At 38.7% G+C, this 20,517-nt stretch overlaps 1 protein-coding gene across 3 annotated transcripts in view; it reads left to right on the forward strand.

Moving 5' to 3' along the window:
* Nucleotides 1-20,517, forward strand: part of LOC141810651 (ankyrin repeat- and BTB/POZ domain-containing protein 3-A) — a 271,335-nt gene that overhangs the window by 240,482 nt on the left and 10,336 nt on the right. For 2 of the 3 annotated variants that reach the window (XM_074698379.1, XM_074698380.1), the window contains exons 5-10: nt 892-1,057; nt 6,450-6,539; nt 10,515-10,616; nt 13,337-13,430; nt 15,417-15,552; nt 19,439-19,671. In XM_074698379.1, the coding sequence (XP_074554480.1) occupies nt 892-1,057; nt 6,450-6,539; nt 10,515-10,616; nt 13,337-13,430; nt 15,417-15,552; nt 19,439-19,671 (821 nt within the window). The remainder of the gene's footprint in view (nt 1-891; nt 1,058-6,449; nt 6,540-10,514; nt 10,617-13,336; nt 13,431-15,416; nt 15,553-19,438; nt 19,672-20,517) is intronic. The other variant, XM_074698381.1, reaches the window with a different exon arrangement.

Consider the following 20,517-nt stretch of genomic DNA (forward strand, 5'->3'; position numbering starts at 1 on the left):
CTGTCCAAAGTTGGAAAAGCAGTCGGCCGTGAAGTGACTAGCACACACATGCTCAGTTTTACTGAGTGTAGCTGGAACATTTCCTGATAAATGAACTCTAGACACTTAGTCTGTCTTCTTCCGAGATGGGAAGCTTGAGCATGGAACTATGTGGCTGTTTACAGCCAAAAACAGAGCAGTGATGGCTCTCTTCTGCAGCGGGGAGGGAAGTATCTGCTCCGGTGGACCAATCAGGTCATACTTGCTCCTGATTAGTTGAAAAAGGGAATCGCTGACGTCGGCAAATCCCCAAAATCCAAACAGCTCGTTTTAGGTCAGGATTTTACATTCACAAGCTCTACTAAGAACAGGTTTGGTTAAATATCACATTTTGTGGGCTGGTGGGAAAGACAAAGACCCACAAATTTCACTAAAAGACTTGATAAAGTGATTTTTGCATAATATGGGACCTTCAGCCGATATTAGATTAAAATGCGATTAATTCGATTAATTAATCACAAATCCTGTAATTAATTAGAATATTTTTTTTAATCGCCTGACAGCACTAATTAAGACATTATTCAAATTTCAAGCAAATTTTCAAGATTTTTTTTCTTGTCCATTGGCAGATTTTTTACTTGTTACAGCAATTCAGACCTCATTTTTTTTCTTTAATAACTGAAAACAAGACATTTTTCTGGACTGATCAGGTGAATGTGGCTCATATCGAGTATAAAATGACACTTTTTATTTAAAATAAGACAAAAACACTTGATAAGATTTCAGTTTTTTGCAGTGTAACCTCTTGAAACACAGAAAAATCCTGCTCCCTGTGCAGAAAGATGGGACGTCAGCTGCCTCCTTCATTGTGCAGAGAAATGTTGGTCATGGATCTCCTTTTTCTTCCCGCAGAGCGGAGGATTGTTTCTGTGCCACCAGGAAACTGGACGCGGCCTCCACAGAAGCCAAGTTCCTGCAGGACCTGGGCTTCAGGATGCTGAACTGTGGACGCACGGATCTGGTGAAGCAGGCGGTGAACCTGCTGGGTCCCGACGGCATCAACAGCATGAGCGAGCAGGTCTGACGCCTCACACACACACACACACACTCCTACATTTACAGTATGCAGCATTCACTTCACACACCCACGCAGCAGTAGTGGAGAGTTAAACACACTGACTTGTGAAGTATTACCTGGCAGTGTGTCCTGTTCACACACACGCTGAGCACCGCGCTGCTCCTCATGACTCACACACAGCTCCTCTGTCATGATGCAGCTTTTCAGAGATTCATTTAAAATGTGGATTTCTTCGAGTCCTTGGGTGAGGCGGGTTAAGGAAGTAAATATTTGCTTTCATTTTATTAAAGTAGCAGCTATTAGCATCAACCTTCCCCTCCAAATAAGATCACCTTCAGCAGAAATAACAGTGACGGATAAAGTATTTAACCCAAGGATCAGATTAAGTTTTGATGCTTTTGAATTTTTAACCTTCATGACTGAATCTTTCAGCTCTTTGAGCAGCAGACTCTTTAGTGTATCCGAGTTTCTACATTATTTTTGATCCTGTTTTTATCAATAAATAGGAAAGAGGATCATTCCTCGTGCTGCTAGGGGCCCTAATAGTGAAAACTGATTGTCTGCTGCCGTCAGAAAGATGATCATAATCAAGTTGAATCAAAAACTCTTGGATGAAAAAATATCCTCACAGCTTTTTTTTTCTTCTGTATCGTTTAATTTTGTTGTTTATAGTGTTTTCAAAAATGAACCCAAGATTAATTATAGCACATGGATATTTTAATGTTGGCCAGTTTAACGACCCGTGCATGGCAGTGGCACGTCACTTCACACATGCACCGCTAATCAAACCAAACATGACGATTGCGAGTGAGGCTCGCAAATTTTTGCCAGGGCCTTTGAACGCCAACTTTATTTACAAAAAAAATGAAGACAGGGCAGTTGACAAAAACACAATTATTTGTAACTAGATTTACAAATCTTTTCTTTTTCATTTGATTAGTGAAGCACTAATCTCCTAGAATCCAAATTCTTTGTTTTGGGACCTTCAGCAGATATGAGATAAAAATGCGATTAATTCGATTAATTAATTACAAATACTGTAATTAATCACAAATACTGTAATTAATTAGATTAATTATTTAAATCACATTTCAGCACTTGATACAGTGTAACACAATATGCAAGGGCACAAAACGATACATTTCTTTAGGATGTGTTTAGATACTGTACCTCATTATTTGAAGAATCTAAAGAGTTAAAATAAGATACGATACATAACAAAACAATACTGTAAGCAAGAAAATTACAATCCTACAATTTGGGATCTGATACATTGTAGTCCGTATTTGATACGAAAACCCTTCAAAAAAGTTACAATAAGACACAAAAAGTATCAAAACAATATGTAAAGAGACGATGCAGTCAACAAGAAAACGATACATAAGAATCCAACATCTTGGGATCTAGTGTGTTGCGATTCATATCTGATACATTATGTTTGAAGTTATTTGAGACAATAAATAATACAATACATTTCAATACATTATACATAACATTACAGTTTGGTATGATACATTGTTATATTTTGCGTCACAAGTTGTTATGATTGATATTATTAATAATTAGGTTATTAATAATACAATGAGATGTGCTATTCTAGGGGTTGGAGAAAAAAATCAAAAATCAATATGTCAGGAATTATTTTTTGGCTCTATTGAAATTGGGATTCTTTGCCAAAAAATCATTTTTTGTTTTTTCAGATTCAAATTCTTCATTTCAGTCATTGTTTATAAACATGATTGGAAAAAAAAGTTACCACTTTTCTCCAGCAGGGGGCGAAATGTTTCTCTTATGCATGTGATGTGCATTCTATGGGAAAATGATATGGTATGTAGACATCATGAATTAATTTTTTTCACATGGTCTGGTGTTGAAAAAGCAAACAAAAAATGGCCAAAATCATAAATATTGTAGAATTGCAATTGAAATTAAATTGAAAAAATGGAAAAAACTTGATAGAAAGTCAGGTAAAATCAGTTCAGTTCAGTGGTCTTTAAAACGAAGGAGGTAAAGTTTTATTTGACCAAACATGCAGGTATTATATCATCCTCCATTCCTCTGTTTTACTGGTTTATTTGACTGGGCCTGACAGGAACTGGTTCCCAGTATTTACAGCTCCTCACAGGTTTAAACATTTGTATTGATTGACGCTTCGCCTCCTCTCTGCTCCCGTAAATAACAAACCCAGCACGCTGGCTTTTTATCCTCCAGTAAAAGAGGCTAAACGGGACCAGAGCGCGTTAAAGGAGCCATAAAATAAAAATCTGTGCTTGTGTCATAACCACTGTGAGGAATTCAGAGTCATCTCGATAACCGTAAAGATGCTCCGTCTGTCTCTCCGCAGATCTCTGCTTATTAAGTGGAGCAGGAAGTGTTTGAGGATGAATCACCACAAAGGGATGTCTTCGCCGTTAAAGGCCTTTGTTGGGAGTAACGGCCCGGATCAGACAAACGATTGAATCCTGCTCCCTCTCCGCCTGAAAGAGTCTGACAAATGTAGAAAAATCACCTTTTGTGATATTTCTCCTGCTTTCACACTTCACCCAGCAGCTCGGAGCATAATGTGCGTGGGCGTGTCAGGCTCATAAGAGCGCTGTGTGCTCGCCGTGTCACGCAGGAAATAGAAGAAGTTAAGAGTTTCACAGCCCACCTTTAAAACTCAGTTATTTCAAAGAAGTTAAAGGTGCATCAGGTGAAATTAAACCTGCAGGAAACTTCTGGAAACTCTCCGACTGATAAGGAGAGCTATATTTACACATGTGAACTCACACACTGCAGAGCTGGTCATGACAGAAAGCGCGTTATGTAAAGGCAGAGTTGCAGACTAAATGATTTCCTGTAGGTTTCCTTGTGCGCTAACGAGCACAGCTGCTGGTGAGCTCCTCATACACATGCTAATGGTCTCTTAAGGGTTCTGCTGATTGCACAGAAATCAACACTTTCCTCGGCACAGTCAGGAGGAAGGAGCAAAGAATACACCAAAATGAATCAGCACGCTCGAGCACACTTCAGCACACTTCATTTCTGTAGGTGTGGAAGTCAACAGAAACAAATTAAGGCCAGGACGGCACTTCAGTGGAGTGATTGTTCACACACGTAGCAGCAAACACACGTCCTATCAGAGGAAACATCCTCAGAGGAGTTTGTTTTTCCTCTGAAGATGCAGCAGGACCCTGACGCTGAGTTTCATCTCACCCTAAAGGGATTCTCTCGCCCAAACAACGACTCGCTGAACGTTACCCAGCTTCCTTTAAAGTTTAAGCTGCGTCCGCCTCAAGCTCAAAGCGAGCCAGCTGAGCTCTTATCATCGAACTGAACGTTTCCACTGATGCTGAGGTGAAATGAGGTGAACTCATGAGTCAGAGCAGGACCTGACTTTCTGAGATTGTCAGACACGTCAGTGTGAGTCTGTGACATTTTCTTTTACTCATCAGGCCTTAAAGAGAGGCTATTCTGCTCTGCCGGGTTGTCATTTTCAGACTGAACGAGCAGAGTTTTAAGCCTCACAGGATCTTCACTTAAAATTCTGACACCATCACATGAGGATCTTTTACCTGATTCATGACACTGTGGACCAGGGGTCTGCAACCTTTGCTTTCATCAGAGCGATTTAGCTTCAGCTCACCTGGACTAAAATCTTTCTGGAGACACAAAATCAACTTTATTCTCACAATTAAGTTGTGACGACAATGAAGTGAAAAAATTCTATATGTGGTTGAAAATCAAGTGAATCATTTTGAATTTTTTTCATTATTTATTTATTTTTTAATTTATGCAACAGTAACACATGTGATGTCTTGGTTTTTTGTTCTTAAAATAAAATTGCATTTTTTTAAATTAGATTTTCAGAAATTTGTCTTATAAAAAACTATTTCAACAATTAAAAAATAATATTTTTAGGTTTGCAAAAACTTTGAAATTTAAAATAAATCTGCAAAAAATTTTGAAAAATCTGTTGAAATTTCAAAAAATTTGCTAAAATTTGGAAAAAATTCAGTTCTTATTCAAAATATTATTGCATAATTAAAAAACACATTTTCAGAAATTTGTAAAAAAAAAAAAAAAATAATGGAAATTTCAAAAATTGAATATTGGAATTTTAAAAAATGCAAAAAAAAATTTTAAAAAAAACTTAAATTTTTTTACTAAAGTTTCAAAAATTCTTTCTTAAATTTAGAAAATTTGCTAAGAACTTCAATAATCTGTTGAAATTTCAAAACATTTGCTAAAGCTTCCAAATTTTCATTTTTTTTATCTCAAAAATTTGCTAAACTGAAAAAAATGCCATTTCAAAAATTGAATAATTATATTTTCAATTGCAAAAACTTTGGAATTTAAAAACAAATCGCAAAAAAAATCAAAAATCTGTTGATATTTAAAAACATTTGCTAAAATTTGAAAAACTTTTTTTGTCTCAAATTTTCAAAATTTGCAAAGAATTTCAATAATCTGTTGAAGTTTCAAAATATTTGCTTAAGTTCGCAATTTTTTTTAATTTTTTTTTTTGAAATTTCAAAAATTTGCATAACTGAAAAAAATGCTATTTCCAAAAATTTTGAAAAAATCACATTTTTTTACATTCCAAAAAATGGCAATATTTTATCTTTTTATTCGGAAAATTTGCAAAATTAAAAAAAAAAATTGAAAGAATACCCCAAGATTTTTCCTTAAATACTGGATGTCTTCCATTTTTGCTCTTTGTGTCACATTTTTCTTCTTCGTTGGATTTATTAGTAGGGTAAACTGTGTCGTGCTGCTATGGTGTCACGCTTTCATGTAACTGATGCAGCTATTGGCATCCAGCTTACACGCCCCCTACCAGGAGGGGGCGCAGTTGGCTGTGGGAACGCAAAAAGGACAAGGCCTGTAACAAACTGTACTGATCGAAACCGGACTGCTTGATGGAAACGGGGCTAAAATGTGTGTCATACTGAGACAAACCGAATTGAACCACTTGTTAGAAACAGAGCTTATGTTTAAGGGACGGGGCCTCAAACACCATGGTCTGCCCATAGCTGGCCAATCAGAGGAAAGGGACGGCAGCTGAAACAGAAGCTGAAAGAAGGGTTTTCCAAAACACCAGGAGGAGAAAGTTCAGGGTTTTTATGGAGCTTTAAAACATGGAAAGCTGCTATGGCGGCACCAGAGGGACAGAATGACGCCTGTAGTCTGAGTCACATGACCAATCATCAAAACTTTGGAAGTGAAAAATTACGAGGCATAAAGTTATCAGCAGCAGGAGGAACAAACTTGAGCAGCTGTAAAACTGAGATCTGATCAGAGAAAAACTGACTTTGTGGATCGTCTTCGGAGAAACTCTCCTCTCCTGCTGAAGTTCTCTGCAGAAATCGATACCCGCTCTAACCTTCCTCTCTTCTTTCCCCTCCCACAGGGAATGACCCCGCTCATGTACGCCTGCGTCCGCGGCGATGAGGCCATGGTCCAGATGCTGCTGGACGCCGGAGCAGACATCAACAGCGAGGTCAGTGCTCAGGACGAAGCATCAGGTTTATTATTCCACATGTTTGTTGAAAGTGTTCATTTACATTTTGTTGCTGTTGCTGTTGTTGTTGTGTATCAGTGAAAACGATGTGTGTTGCTCTCTCCTCCCTCTTTCTGTCTTCATCGTCTCACCTGCTGCCGGCATGCCCTCTGTTCTCCTGGCAGCTCATTACACCGAGTGCACCGATAAGCGATGAACGAGCATCATTTGCATAGTAACAATGATAGTTTGTCTGAGCGCGGGAGCAGAATAATAATCCGCCCATCGCCTCTAAATGCAGTTTGCTTTACACCACATGGATAATGCGTTTCTGCCGTGCACTCGGTGTAACTGGCTCCACAGACTCTGCATCCAGCATGAACTTTACTGCTCTTTCTGAAACTGATCTGTTGGTGCTGGTGATGAACCCTGATGTGTCTGCGCTGTCTGTTCGTGGAGCTGCTCTTTCTTTAGTGATGAAACAAACGCTTCATTGACCCTCCTCCATCACTGTGACCTCACTGTCCACTGATCCCTCCTGTGGTTCACAGCCTGTTTGTAGTCGAGGTGTGTTGACTTTGAAACAAAGAGTTACCTGAACAAAGTGTCTCAGGGTTTAATCTGATCGATGAAGAATTAAAGGATTAGTTCAGTATTTCCATCAGTCTTTCTAACTGAACTCTAAACTTTAAGCGCTGAGGTTTGACAGACTTTCTGTGTTACTTCACATTATGTGACATTTGTTTTGGGACTAATAAACTGTTTTTTCATCACCTTTAAACATCAGGTGTAACTTGGAAAACTAAAGAATTTTTCTCTTAAAAATGTAAAAAGCGCATAAATTGTTTTCACGTTTTCTTGACAGATAATTGGGTATTTAAGTCTCTCTAAATCTGTATTTATTCAACGATAAGTTGAGTTACCCAACCCCTATCTCATCCCTATGTTAACCTTAAAGATGCTGTGAGGAGGATCTGTTTTGATTGCTCTCCCTCGCCACCTTGTGGCCCGGAGTCTCCGCCCACTGTCATAAATTTCTTTCAGTGAGGCGTGTGTTTGTTTTGGGATTAAATCAAAATCAGATTGAAACAAATTTTCTTTGTTTAAGACAACTTTTTACTGGATACAACCCGCTGAGGTAACAGTTTGAAACGTGACATCAAGCTAACGTTGTAGCAGGTGGCTATATGTAGCGCTATCGGCAGCCCGGTGCTCTGACGTATCTGTAGGCTAAAGTGACAACAAGTAAACACTGTCAGTTTGTAAGTAGTTTAGTTGTTTACTGTTGTCTTTATTTTGAACTGTGCCACTAGAGGTCACTGCAGCATCATGGGATGCAAGCTAAAGTGGTCGCAGGTGTTACAGGTGTAGGAGTTAAATAACACCAAGGTGTCTGTAGGTGTAGGAGCCACACAGTTTTCGACTGCGCTCAGGTTTTCTTTGTGTTATTTTTTTGTATCTCATGTATCTCTAAGGCTTATTGGAAGCAGACGAGAAACTAAAAGGTTTTATTGTTTTTTTATTATTTGACGTCATAAAACTCGACACACGTCAAACTTTTTATGCACTATCAGACCGTAGAGGCAACAAAAGACTGTAGCCACTACAGTAGCTGGCTTTATGTAGTGCTATCGGCAGCCTGGTGCTCTGAGACGTGTCTGTAATGTGTAACGTTAGTGAATCCTGGTTACGTCCTGCCAGTCATCGACCAATCAGAGCTAACGTAACCTCACTCTTCATTTTATTGATATAGAATAGAAGAGAATAGAACTTTATTGTAGTTGTAACAAGTATAACGAAGTTGGAGTCACAGCAGCAATCAAGAAAACACAAGTAAGAACGTGTATAGAAAGTGCAAAAAGCTCCATAAGAAAATAGATGCTGACATCTTGTCCATCATTGTCCAGTCAGCCAGCCTCCACCTCCACAGGGTCCAGGACTGAGCTTCTTCAGCAGTCTGTTCAGTCTCTGTCTCCTGGATCCTGTCTGCTCACAGCAGGTGAAGCTCTTCCAATGGTTGGTGTCTGGTGTTAGCTCTGTTAGCCATGTCTGTAAATAGCATGATGCTGCTCTGCCCTCTGGTATTCCCTCTGTTGCTGGGTTGGCACAGCTAGCTCGTCCATCTTATTGGAGATAGATCTTACGTTCCCAATAACGATGGATGGAAGGACAGGTCCATGTCGTCACTTCTTAGCTCCTTAGCACCTCCTTCTCCTCACCTTGTGGGAAGACATCAGGCCTAGCGCCAGTTAGCATTGACATGCTATAGGCTGCTAACAGCTGAGTTCACATGTAAACAATGCAGCCATGGTTACATGTAGGATCTCCAGACAAACACAGGAGAAAAAGTAGTAAAAATATCACTAAGCCACAAAAAGTTTGGTGTCCATGACCAACAAATGATCCACACAAAGTAACGATCCACTCCAAATACAAAGATGACGAGAATTATCATTGTGCGTTTTTGAAGCCAAAATTCCCCCGTCACAGACGCAGATATTGGCAGCCAGAGTCTGCGCAGTTGAGACTGTGAGGGATTCTGAGTGAATCTGAGTGGAGCCAGATGACAAAAATAATAATTATTTTTTTTCTTTTAAGAGTCTAATCACTTCTTGACTCTACCTCCTGACGTATTTTACAATTCCCGAAAAAATACACAAGAACGTCAGCTGTCAATCATCGTTAAAAGTGAGGTTAAACCTCATTTTTAACCTCGTCTAAATAATGAAAACAAAACTTTTCAAAAAAAAAAAGGATTTAAACACAAGACAGCCAAATGATATCTTCAAATCACCACAACAATCAGACGTGAGAAACATTTCTACCAGGTGTATTAATTTCTTTAAGTTTGACCACAGCCCATCTGGAATGACTGGGGAGATGGATTTTTGACCTATACTGCAGCCAGCCACCAGGGGGAGCAGTTTTGGTGGTAGTCTAAGGTCATGCTACATTATGTTAAGTTACGTTACCCATGTGTTACGTATTGTTACAATAAGTTAAGTGATGTTTGATTGGTTACGCTATAGTCTCTACGCCAACATTATGTTTGGATCTCACTGTAATAATCATGTAATGAAGATATCTTTAGCCGTGTGCTTCTGAAAACATCATTTTTTAATCATTTATCAACTTCCTCTGAACACAGCCTGTGGGTAATGACCCAATAAAACAACCCGCTCAGTTTGTGATTGAACACAGAAGTTTCCAAACCTCGGCGTTTCAAACTTTAAATATCTGCAGGGAGAAAAAGTCTTTCTGAGAAACTTCTCCATCACTGATAAAACATCGGGAAACATTTAGTTAAACTCCAGAGTGAGGATATTTTCAGCTGTTTCAGTCAGCGATGCCCTCTCCTCCTGCTCAAACTGCCTCGTATTATAAACCCATTTATTATTCATCGCTGCGAACACGGAAACACTAACAGTCCCACTGTTGTTTGCATCAGAGCGCTAATGAAATGTGACATTACATTAAGCGTCTGTTGGAAAAGAGGCCTCCTCCAGGCGACATTTAGGAATCATTTCTATAATTTAGGCGGAGATAAAGCCACTTTAGAAATCACAGGACGACGCTGGGCTGTGTTTTAATTCCTCCCTGACGCTGCTTTGTTCATGAGTCAGCACCACCCATCTCCACCGTGTGTGTAGTCTGTGCCAGTCTTGTGTTTCCCCTCTGGTTTCATCCCCCTGTGAAGAGAAAGGAGAGTAGATAGAGCGCGGTCAGACAGCCGTGCCCGGGTAGAGCGTGAGGATTGAGTCGAGAGGTTTCAGGACTCCAGTTTTTCTGTGAAACTCAAAGAGGAAAATGTCCCTCTGCCATCCCGCCCTCACTTCGCTTACACTCCTCCTCCTCCTCCTCTTCCTCCTGCTGCTGCTTCTCGCTCCTCCCTCCCCCTGCCTCCCCCTCCTGAGCTGTGAATGTTAATGGCTGTATATATATCTCTCTCCCTGAACTTCACCTATGACTTCCCAGGTGCCAAGCACAGTAAACAAGCACCCCTCAGTTTATCCTGAAACGCGCCAGGGGACGCCTCTCACTTTCGCCGTGTTACACGGACACGTCCCTGTCGTGCAGGTAGTGACGTTTATGACCTGTACACACATTAACCTGTGGCCCTAACCCTGACCTTTGTGCCATAATGAGGATTTGATGCTGATGATTATTATTATGGTGCCTCATAATAATAACAACAATAATAACTCCACATGTCATTTTTGATTTCTCCCTCTTTATCCTCCTGTAGCTGTGCTCTGATGATCTTAGAGGATAAGATCTGAAACCTGTTTCTGCCACGCCAGAAAATAAACGATATAAACTCTAATATTGGTCCTGATCTACACCAATCAGCCTAAACACGATGAACTCATGTCCAGTAGCATAAAGACATGTGATTGGCTTGACACTTCCTTTGTTTTGAAGTCCGGTTTGGACTCACGGGTCAGCCTTTGCTCTCTGAACACATCACTGAGTCTTGGCAGTCCATTATCTTGTCACCAGTTCTCTGGTGAACCACTTCGGTCAGTCACTGACCCGTGCAGACCTGAAAAAAACTGCACAAGAGCTCCGACCAAGTCCTCAGTTTGGGTCACGTTGAAGTCGCTTTTATCTTCACACTCATCCATTTCTGTTGCTTCAACTCACCAAATTTCCCGGCCTGTGATTGGTCACAGTGTTTTGGCTGATCTGTGAATACTTGTTTTTTTTTGTTGTTTTTTTTAGGAATTTTTTTCTAAATGACAGATAATTTGAAAAATGTCATAGTTTTTTGGTTTGATGAAGATGCAACCTAGAAATGAAACGATGGGTTGAGGTCACATTCTGGATACAGAAAAAAAAAAGTTTAAGCACAATTTATTAATTTATTAATTTAATTCAATTTAATTTAATTTAGTTTAATTTAATTTAATTTAATTTAATTTAATTTAATTTAATTTAATTTAATTTAATTTAATTTAATTTATGATTATTTTATTTTATTTTATTTTCAAAGGTGCAAAATCCTGTCTTTATTTTTTTTTTAATAAAGGAATAAATTCATATATTTTTAAGATAACAGTTGTAAATTTTTGGAAGATAATGCTGCAAGAGAAAATATTTTAAACCTTTTCTTGACTTTAAAATAAAAAGTATTTCAACTGCAAAAAAAAATACTGAAAAGATTCATATATATTATAAGATTTTCAAGATAAAGATAGATAAATAAGATAGAGTCTTAAATCAATGTCATTACACTTTATCATTATGAGAGGAACATGAAAATCAATAATGGGATATTCAAGGATTTTTGTAAAAGATTTAAACCTTCAGCCTTTTTATTAACTATGAGAAAAAAGTTGTTCTATTACAAGAAAAAAAGGTTAACATATGAGATTTAAGTTGAAATTTAAAATTAAATTGAAATTAAAGTTCCAAAATAAATGACTGTAAATTCATTACTCTGTCTCTCTTTAATTTTACTATTAAAAAATATTAAACTTTCAGGAAAAAATGTGTGACAGCGTACACCCACAGCCTCTGACCCAGCAACCACCTGTAGCATTACTTTTCTGTGGGGAGACACTTAGCATGTTAGCACAAGCTAATCACATGTATTTGACACATTGGCTGAGGTAACCACACTTACTCCCTGCCCAGAAACATCCTGAAACAACCAAAACATCAACATCCAGGCAGAGAAGGGGGTTTGAGGCCGACACAGACACTGACACACGTTTAGAGTCCCAGAGGAGACGACTGAGCAGGATTATTCCTGTGAAGTTGACTCTTTTTTTTTTATTAGGAAAACCCTTTAGACCCTAACTTTAATAAATATTACACTAAAATTTAGAGCAAAAAATGACTTAATGTATTTCTCTGCCTCTTTTAAATTTGGGATAAAAAAAATAAAATAAAATAAACTGCAAAAAAAATGTGCATCCATGGGATTCAAGTATGGGACTCTTTCTATTAAATTTATTAAAAACAGTTGGTAAAATACAAGAAAAAAATTTTTTTAGGGGGATTTAAGATCAATTTACAACACTATAATCCCAGATTATGAAGATTATAGTCGTAAATTTATGCGAATTAGGTCACAACAACATCAACAACAAAAAATTATGACTGTCTCATAAATTTACAATTTAAAAAAATTGCCTGTTAAAAAATCTAGTATATCCGCATCCACATCTTACAGTTTTGCTTTGTTCATGTTTTTTTGTGTTGAAAACTTTTCTGTGACCTTAAATCACCTAAAGCTGAACCCTACACGCTCTTTCTGGTGTGGCAGTAACATGTTCGTGTGGCAGATTTTACAGATTAAGTTTTATTTTGCTTTGTTTTCGTTCTGCACATGTATAGATAAGTCACTCAGGCTCTTCTGTCAGAGTCCAGAGACTGGTCCAGGTTCAGGGGCTCAGTAAACAGCTGCAGGGCCGCCATCATGTCCCAGTGTCTTCCTCCATGTGGATCCATTATTCATTGAGCTGCTGTAGCTACTGCTCAGGCCGACACTGGCTGGAAGCTTGATGAACAACGTCACCCTCAGGATTCCTCAATAATTAATCCCCAACAACACTATCAGAGTTTTTGGAGGGTCAGAGAGGGACACCAACAATACCCCCCCCCCACCCAACCCCAGACAGAGCCTAATGAGGAAGAGCAGCGAGGAGTGTTTGCTGTCCACAGCTAGGACAACCTCTAATTGAGGTGGTGTAGCTTTCCAACAGTTGAGGCTTTTCCTGCTGCCAAGACAGAAAGTAACACGTCTCCCCCTCGCCTCATTCTCCCTCCATCCTCTCCCTCCTCCTCCACAGTTGTTGCTGGATAACAGAGCGAATGTGGAGGGCGCCCTGCAGGATGGGGCGGAGAACTACACGGAGACGCCGCTCCAGCTGGCTGCTGCTGCAGGTAATCACACACGAGCGGCTCAGATAAGAAAACACGCATGTTTCACCTCAGGATTCTCATTTTTAACACGCCGTTGGAGAGATTCGTCTTCTCACGGCTGGTTTTTGAGCTCACCTGAAGGCGCTCTTACTCTGCTTTAATCATATAACTAATTCATCACTTTCAATTACAGTCTGAGAGTCAGGACGGCGGCTTCTCACGAGTCTGTTAACTTTAAATACGAAATGTGAATTCACACACAGTCGTGGATATTTAAGGTGCATCTGCTTTTCCTGATAAACACAACATTAACCTCCAACGTCAAGGAGCAAAGAGCACAATCCCTGAACTAATTTTCTTAATGAAAAGGGATAAATGAGAGTTTTTATGCAGCTTCAGGCTCCTTCACTCCGACTCCCTCCTGTTTTATTTTACTGTCACGTTAACTTTACAGCCGAATAAAATCAAGAATGAGGGATAAGGGACTCGTGTTACGTTCCAATTAATCTTTAATAAGCAGCATATTGAGGGTATCTGGCGGGTATTGAGGTGTTTAAAGATCCTTTTAATCTAAATGTGTTGTAGTTAATGTTCTGTAAATGTTTGGCACGGTGGAGGAGATCAGATTTTAGAGCTGAAGCCATCAGATTTATACACTTTTTTAGAGTTTTCATGTTTGTTTTTAGTTTTTCTTCAACAGCCTGCGCCACTTTGCCTCTTTTACTGCATAAGTAATAATTTTAACACTTAACTTTAAAATCTTTATTGCTGTGATAAAAAGTGCAGCAAAGTTTGGAAATGCTGCAGCGTCAAAACTCAGGTGACCTTTGATGCACATGTACAGGAGAGGCCTTCAGTTTGTCATAACCTGGCTCAAGAGTCAAGACCAAGGGTCTTCAACCTGTGGCCCTGGAGCCTCATGTGGCCCTTTTGAATCCTTTGCAGGGGCTCCTTGTAGCTTTAAAACAATGTAAATAAAAGGAATTTTTGGTTTTCTCACTGAGGATATTTTTCAAGGTTATTGCAAGTTTACTTTTTTTTTTTTTTTTTTTTTTTTACTGGTTAGCTTTGGAAAAAAAATCCAAATTTTTTTTTTTACGGACTGCAAAATTTTGATATTTTTGCATATATTTTTCTTTTAATTCCTGCATATTTTTCAAATTATTTTTTAAAAGCTAATCTTACAGCTTTTTCAAAATGAAGATCAATATATATATATATATATATATATATATATATATATATATATATATATATATATATATATATATATATATATATATATATACTATGTTTGGAGTTTTATACATTTTTCTGTTTGGGGTTTAGAAAACTATCTAGAGAAAGCAGGCCGTCGCAATAAAAAAAATCAATCTAACACTGCAAATACTGGCTATAACATGGTAGAAAATAACTAATTCAAAGACTTTAAAGGAAGGGTATGCAGGAATTTTTGCTACTTGTCAGTAAACACAGATTCAAACTGGGCTCCTCCTCCTTGGCTCAGTGCCAGCGGCAGCACACACCCACAGCCTCCAACTATGACTATTGGAATGCACCCACCAGCCCAGCAACCACCTGTAGCATCAAGTTTCTATGTGGAAGAGACTCAAGAGCCGTGTACCTGACTTGACATGTTAGCACAAACTAATCACAGATATTTGACACACTGGCTGAGGTAACTGCCCCTACTCTTTGCCCAGAAATGTCCTGAAATAACCAAAACATCAACATCCAGGCAGAGGAGGGGGTTTGAGGCAGACACAGACACTGACACACATGTACAGACCCCTGTAAGAGAGGATTGAGCTGAATTGTTTCTGCAAAAGTAGACGTCTTATTTTTTTAGACCCCACCTTTGATATGTATTACTCTTCAGGTCATTTAAATTACACAGGATGTGTTTTACATGGTAGAAAATGTAAAATGCTAAGCTTATTATATAAGGTATATAACATAGTACATAATGTTTTATGTTAATTATATAAACTGTATGTTCCTGCTCAGGTAACTTTGAGTTGGTGAGTTTGTTGTTGGAGCGAGGAGCCGACCCCATGATCGGGACCATGTGTCGGAACGGGATCTCCTCGGCCCCGCTGGGAGACATGAACTCCTACAGCCTGGCAGCAGCACACGGCCACAGGTGACACACACACACACACACACACACACACACACACACACACACAGTGCCAAGCAGCCAGAGACATATCCATTACCACGGTATTGATCCATTTACACACTCTGCTCTGGTCCATCTGCCGCCCACAAAATCCTGCAGCACACGAGAGGCAGATATCTCGCTCGGGCTGTCAGACGGCCCGCCACGATAAGCGCTGCAGTCTATTCAGCGGCCATTACGGCGTCAGTTTGACATCATTTCCCTGCAGCCGAGTACGATAAAAGCCATTAACATTCAGGGCAGCGAGAGCTGTCAGGGAGCGGAGGGAAGGCGCAGGCCAACAAAACAATGCTGCATTATTATTAAGACAATCAGTCGTAGGGGATGAGCGTGCTGCAGAGCGTCGTGAGTGGATTCACACTGCAGCGGGGTTAGTCTGAGATGATGCAGGGAGAAGAAGTCAAAGAAGATAAAACCATCAAAAGTTCACTCAGACATACTTCGAATTAATCTGCAGGGACGTGGAAACGTTTCGAACACAAAGGCTCGTCTGCGTTAGAAGAAAATCTCCTGATATTGAAGCGATGTTAAAGAATTTTGAAATAATAAAAGGAGCTTATATAAATATTACTGCACTTTTATGATACATTCTTAAAGCATCTTGTTCAGAGATGTAACCTCGATCGTAGTGCTGCATTTCCTGCCTTCCTGTCTCCTCTTGAAACCAGGATCCTGTGTCTGATCCTAGATATCTGCTGCCACCTCATTTTTCTTAAACCTCTGTGGAAAGATAAAGAAGAAAGGACCAAACTGTAGATAAAACAGGAAGTGTTCATGGATTTATTTGGAAAGTGAAAGAAAAGGGAACCAAACACCTCACATACTGCCATGATAAAACTGTGAACTATTCCTTTTCCTTTGAAAGGTGACCAGAAAAGGAACAAATGCAGATAAAATGTCAGACAGGAAATGTTTCATGGATTTATTTGGATGGTAACAAAAAAAGGAGATGCTAAACCTCGCATACCACTCCTCTAAATCTACAAAGCTTTAATTTCCATTCAAAAACTGGTGAGATAAGGAGCCAAATCCAGACAAAATGTCAGACCACCAACGTTTGGGGAAGTGAACGGTAAAAATCCACACACACTGCCCCAATAAAGCCAGACAGCATTGTGCCCTTCTAAAACTGTTAAGATAAGGAAAAAATGCTGAATAGTTGGCACAAAGGGCTGGATCTGGGATTTTATGGTTGAGTTTAAGATTTAGAGCCCTGATAGAAAGGTTTGGTATGATTCAAAGCATCATCAGCTGGTTGTTACACATCATTGAATCTCTGAACTGTCCCTTGTTGCTCAGTTGTCTGCATTTGAGTTCTAAAGTTAAAATGCCTCAACTTCTCAAACAAATTCATGTATTCTTTCTGAAAATTTTGAAATGATTTCAAGTTTTGTGAAATTTTTATGACTTCTGAAAATTTTGGAAATTTTTGCAAATTTTAGGATGTATAATTTTTTTTCCAACCACTTACATTTTTTTAATTTGCAAATATAAAAAAAATAGTTTAGCAGATTTTTTTAATTTAATGCAATTTTTTGGAATTTCAGCAAAAACTTTAAATTTTTTGAAATTTTTGAGATTTCTAACATTTCAAGATTTTTTTTCTAATTTTAAGATGTATTAAATCCATTTTTTTCTTCAAAAAACATATTTTTTTAAATCTTTGAATTTAAATTTCAAATTTTGGGGAGTTTTTTGCAATTTTTTGGAAATTTTCAGATGTATAATTTTTTTTAACTACTTACTATTTTTTTAAATTTGCAAATAAAAAAAGGCAAATTTCTTATGTTGTTTTTATTCAATGCAATTTTTTTGGAATTTTGGCAAAAAAAAATAAATTTAGAAATTTTTGAGATTTCAAACATTTTGAGATTTTTTATAATTTTTAGATGTATTAAACCCATTTTTTTCAAATAACAAATTTTTTAAATCATTGAATTTTAAATTTCCAATTTTGGGGAAATTTTTGGAAATTTTTATATTTCAATTTTCTTAAATTTAGGCAAATTTTTGCTATTTCGGCAAATATTATATCCTTTGCAAATTGATTGCATGTACAATTTAATTATTCAAAAAACGTATTGTTTTGACTAGATTCTTGTTTTCATAAGATATTAATTTTGTATATAATTGTATCCACTTTATTGTCTTTATTGTGAAGATAGAGTACATTTTTTGGCTAGTGAATGAATTCTATCCAGGTGAGGAGGCAAAATGACCCCCAAAATTATAAACTGTTAGTTATTTAACTTAAAGCTCCTGTGAGGAGTTTAGAGCTGGTTACGAAACAGGCTTGATTCGAAATGAACATCTTTTCACAGCCTATATAGCAACTAAATAGCACAAAAAGACATTTCTAAAGATTCAGATTTGATTTCTGAAACCACTAGAGGGGGTAGGTGTCAGTTAAAAAAATTCACAGAGGCTTAGCATTTATAGCATTTATTGTTGTTTCTTTGTATTTCATTGCAAAAATTTAGGAAAACTTGTTCATTTTAGTGTCAAAATAAAGCGCTTCACTTGTTTTAACAAGCAACACCAGTTTGTCCAGAGGGGGCGCCAAAATCAACTAGGACAAATTCCTCACATGAGTTTTAGCCCAGTTTTGTTTTTGACGTGGCTTTTAGGATGTGGGGTGCACGCTAAAACCGCTAGACCAGCTAGCTTCCTAAAACAGGAGCTTTAAATGCACAAAATTATGTTTTTTTTAGGACTTTTAAAAAGCTTTTCTGATCGTCTTGCTAAGCTACGCTACATATGCCACCTCACTGCTCTTGATTCGAGTCTATCTGAAGTTTTCTTTCCACAAAGCAGAGCAGCAGCTTCATTTTCCCCACACTGACCTCAGGTAAACCCTGAGCAGCTCGCTGTGGATCACCCTCCTGGCCTGTGCTCATGTTTGCTCTGAATCCCACTTATTTCCTGTTAAACAACCACAACACTGCAATTACATCTCAGAAAATAGAAACAATAGTGAGCTTTCCTGCTTGCTGCGGCGCAGAGAGCCAGTGACCGCTCGCCCGGCCTGCACCGAGCCCTGAACTGAGGGGCTGACTGCGAGCCAGGCCCTGTCACCAGGAATCAGCGCTGCAGCAAACTGAAGCTCTTGTGGCTGAATGGGAGCAAACCCTGCTGCCAGGCTCCCAAAATCTTATCAGAAACGCTCTGGAAGGAGTGGAGACTTTTAAATCTGCAGGATTTAACGTCGAAAAATCACTTTAAGGTGTCGAATCTGTGCATCAGAGGAACCCTTCCTCCTCTGACTCGTCCTGAAACAGCCTGAGAAACAGGAAATGATGTTGTTGATAATGATGCTGCCCCTCCTCGCTGAAGCAGATGGTGCACTGAAGCATCCTCGGGCTGTGATTGCGCTGAATTCACGACGTGTCGCTGTCCTTTCTTCTCAAAGGGAGGGCATCCGTCACCACTGCAGCATCGCGTTGCATGAATCTGCAGATTTAATCACAAACGTGGAAGTGCTTTGACTCCATGGACCAGCTATGGCAGCGTGGAGCCGACATCATGCTTAATTAAGTACATGAGGATATTTTGAGAGCCATCAGAGCTGGAGGGCTGCATGAGCTTAATGTGGAGTTAACACGCAGCGTGTTTGTCTAATTTGAGCCATTTCCCAGTCTGTTATCATCCACTTCACAACTTCTCCTCCTCCTACCCAACCCCCGGCTGTGCTAGGTGTGTTTTTCTCTTTTTTATCCACTTTCTCACCCATCCCTCTCAGCTTCATTTCCTCTGTCTTGACCTTAAAACAGTCTGTCACTGCGTCTTCACACCCCGCTCTCCCCTAACCCCTGTCTGGCTTTGTTATCTTCTCCCTTCCTCCCTCCAGGAATGTGTTTCGGAAGCTCCTGGCGCAGTCGGAGAAGGAGAAAGGGGATGTTCTGTCCCTGGAGGAGATCCTGGCGGAGGGTACGGACCCGGGCGAGAAGAGGCTGATGCCGCAGGCCAACGGCGGAGGGACGCTGCGAACAGGAAAGGCCAAGCTGAGGGCCCTGAGAGAGGCCATGTACCATAGCGCAGAGCACGGCCATGTGGACATCACCATAGACATCCGCAGCTTAGGTCAGATTTACTAATTCATGCTTCACTGGCGCACATGCCTCGCTCTGTGGTGCCTCCAGCTGTCCTGGAGATGTGCTCATGCTGTGCCTGTCCCGTCCCGTCCTGTCCCGTCCCCCCACACACCCAGAAACCTCTCCATTCATACAGCCCTGACTCAGACCAGGAGCAGCTTTATCTGTTCAACCATCAGCGTCAGACACAGCTCATCTCATTTTACATCAGACTGATCACAGAGGAAAACCACTGATTGTTTTCAGCTTTAAAGAGTTAAAAAAGCTGCTTAGATTATGGGTTCTCAACATGTCGTTAAGATTTTAAAGACAGGCCTGTATCTGCTATCTTAATTAGCGTTATATCTCAACCACTTTTTACCGTAGCATGCATAAAATATCAAATTTTTAGGATAATAAACCTAATAGACCCCCAGGGGGATATTAATAATAATAATAATAATAATAATAATAATAATAATAATAATAATAAAAATAATAATAATAAAAATAATAGTAATAATAATAATAATAATAATAATAATAATAATAATAATAATAATAATAATAATAATAATAATAATTATAATAATAATATTGATTTTAATATCATGTTTCTTTTTTATTTAAATTATTAATTAAATTAAATTATTTATTTATTATTTTAGAAAGATATTATAGAAACTTTGCTTTAAAAGGACAATAAAATATAAAATGTTGAGCCGTTTTTATGAAATAAAACTTGAAATTACGGAAAAGTTAGGTATGGTTATATCATAAGAAGTCAAAATATTGAGAGAAAATGTCTAATTTATTTGATATTTATTCATAATTTTGGAATAAAAAGTCATAATTG

Source organism: Halichoeres trimaculatus, unplaced genomic scaffold (assembly GCF_033239565.1).
Source record: "Halichoeres trimaculatus isolate MK-OKI-2021-1 unplaced genomic scaffold, fHalTri1.1 fHalTri1_scaffold_21, whole genome shotgun sequence".
In the NCBI taxonomy this organism is placed as follows: Eukaryota; Metazoa; Chordata; class Actinopteri; order Labriformes; family Labridae; genus Halichoeres; species Halichoeres trimaculatus.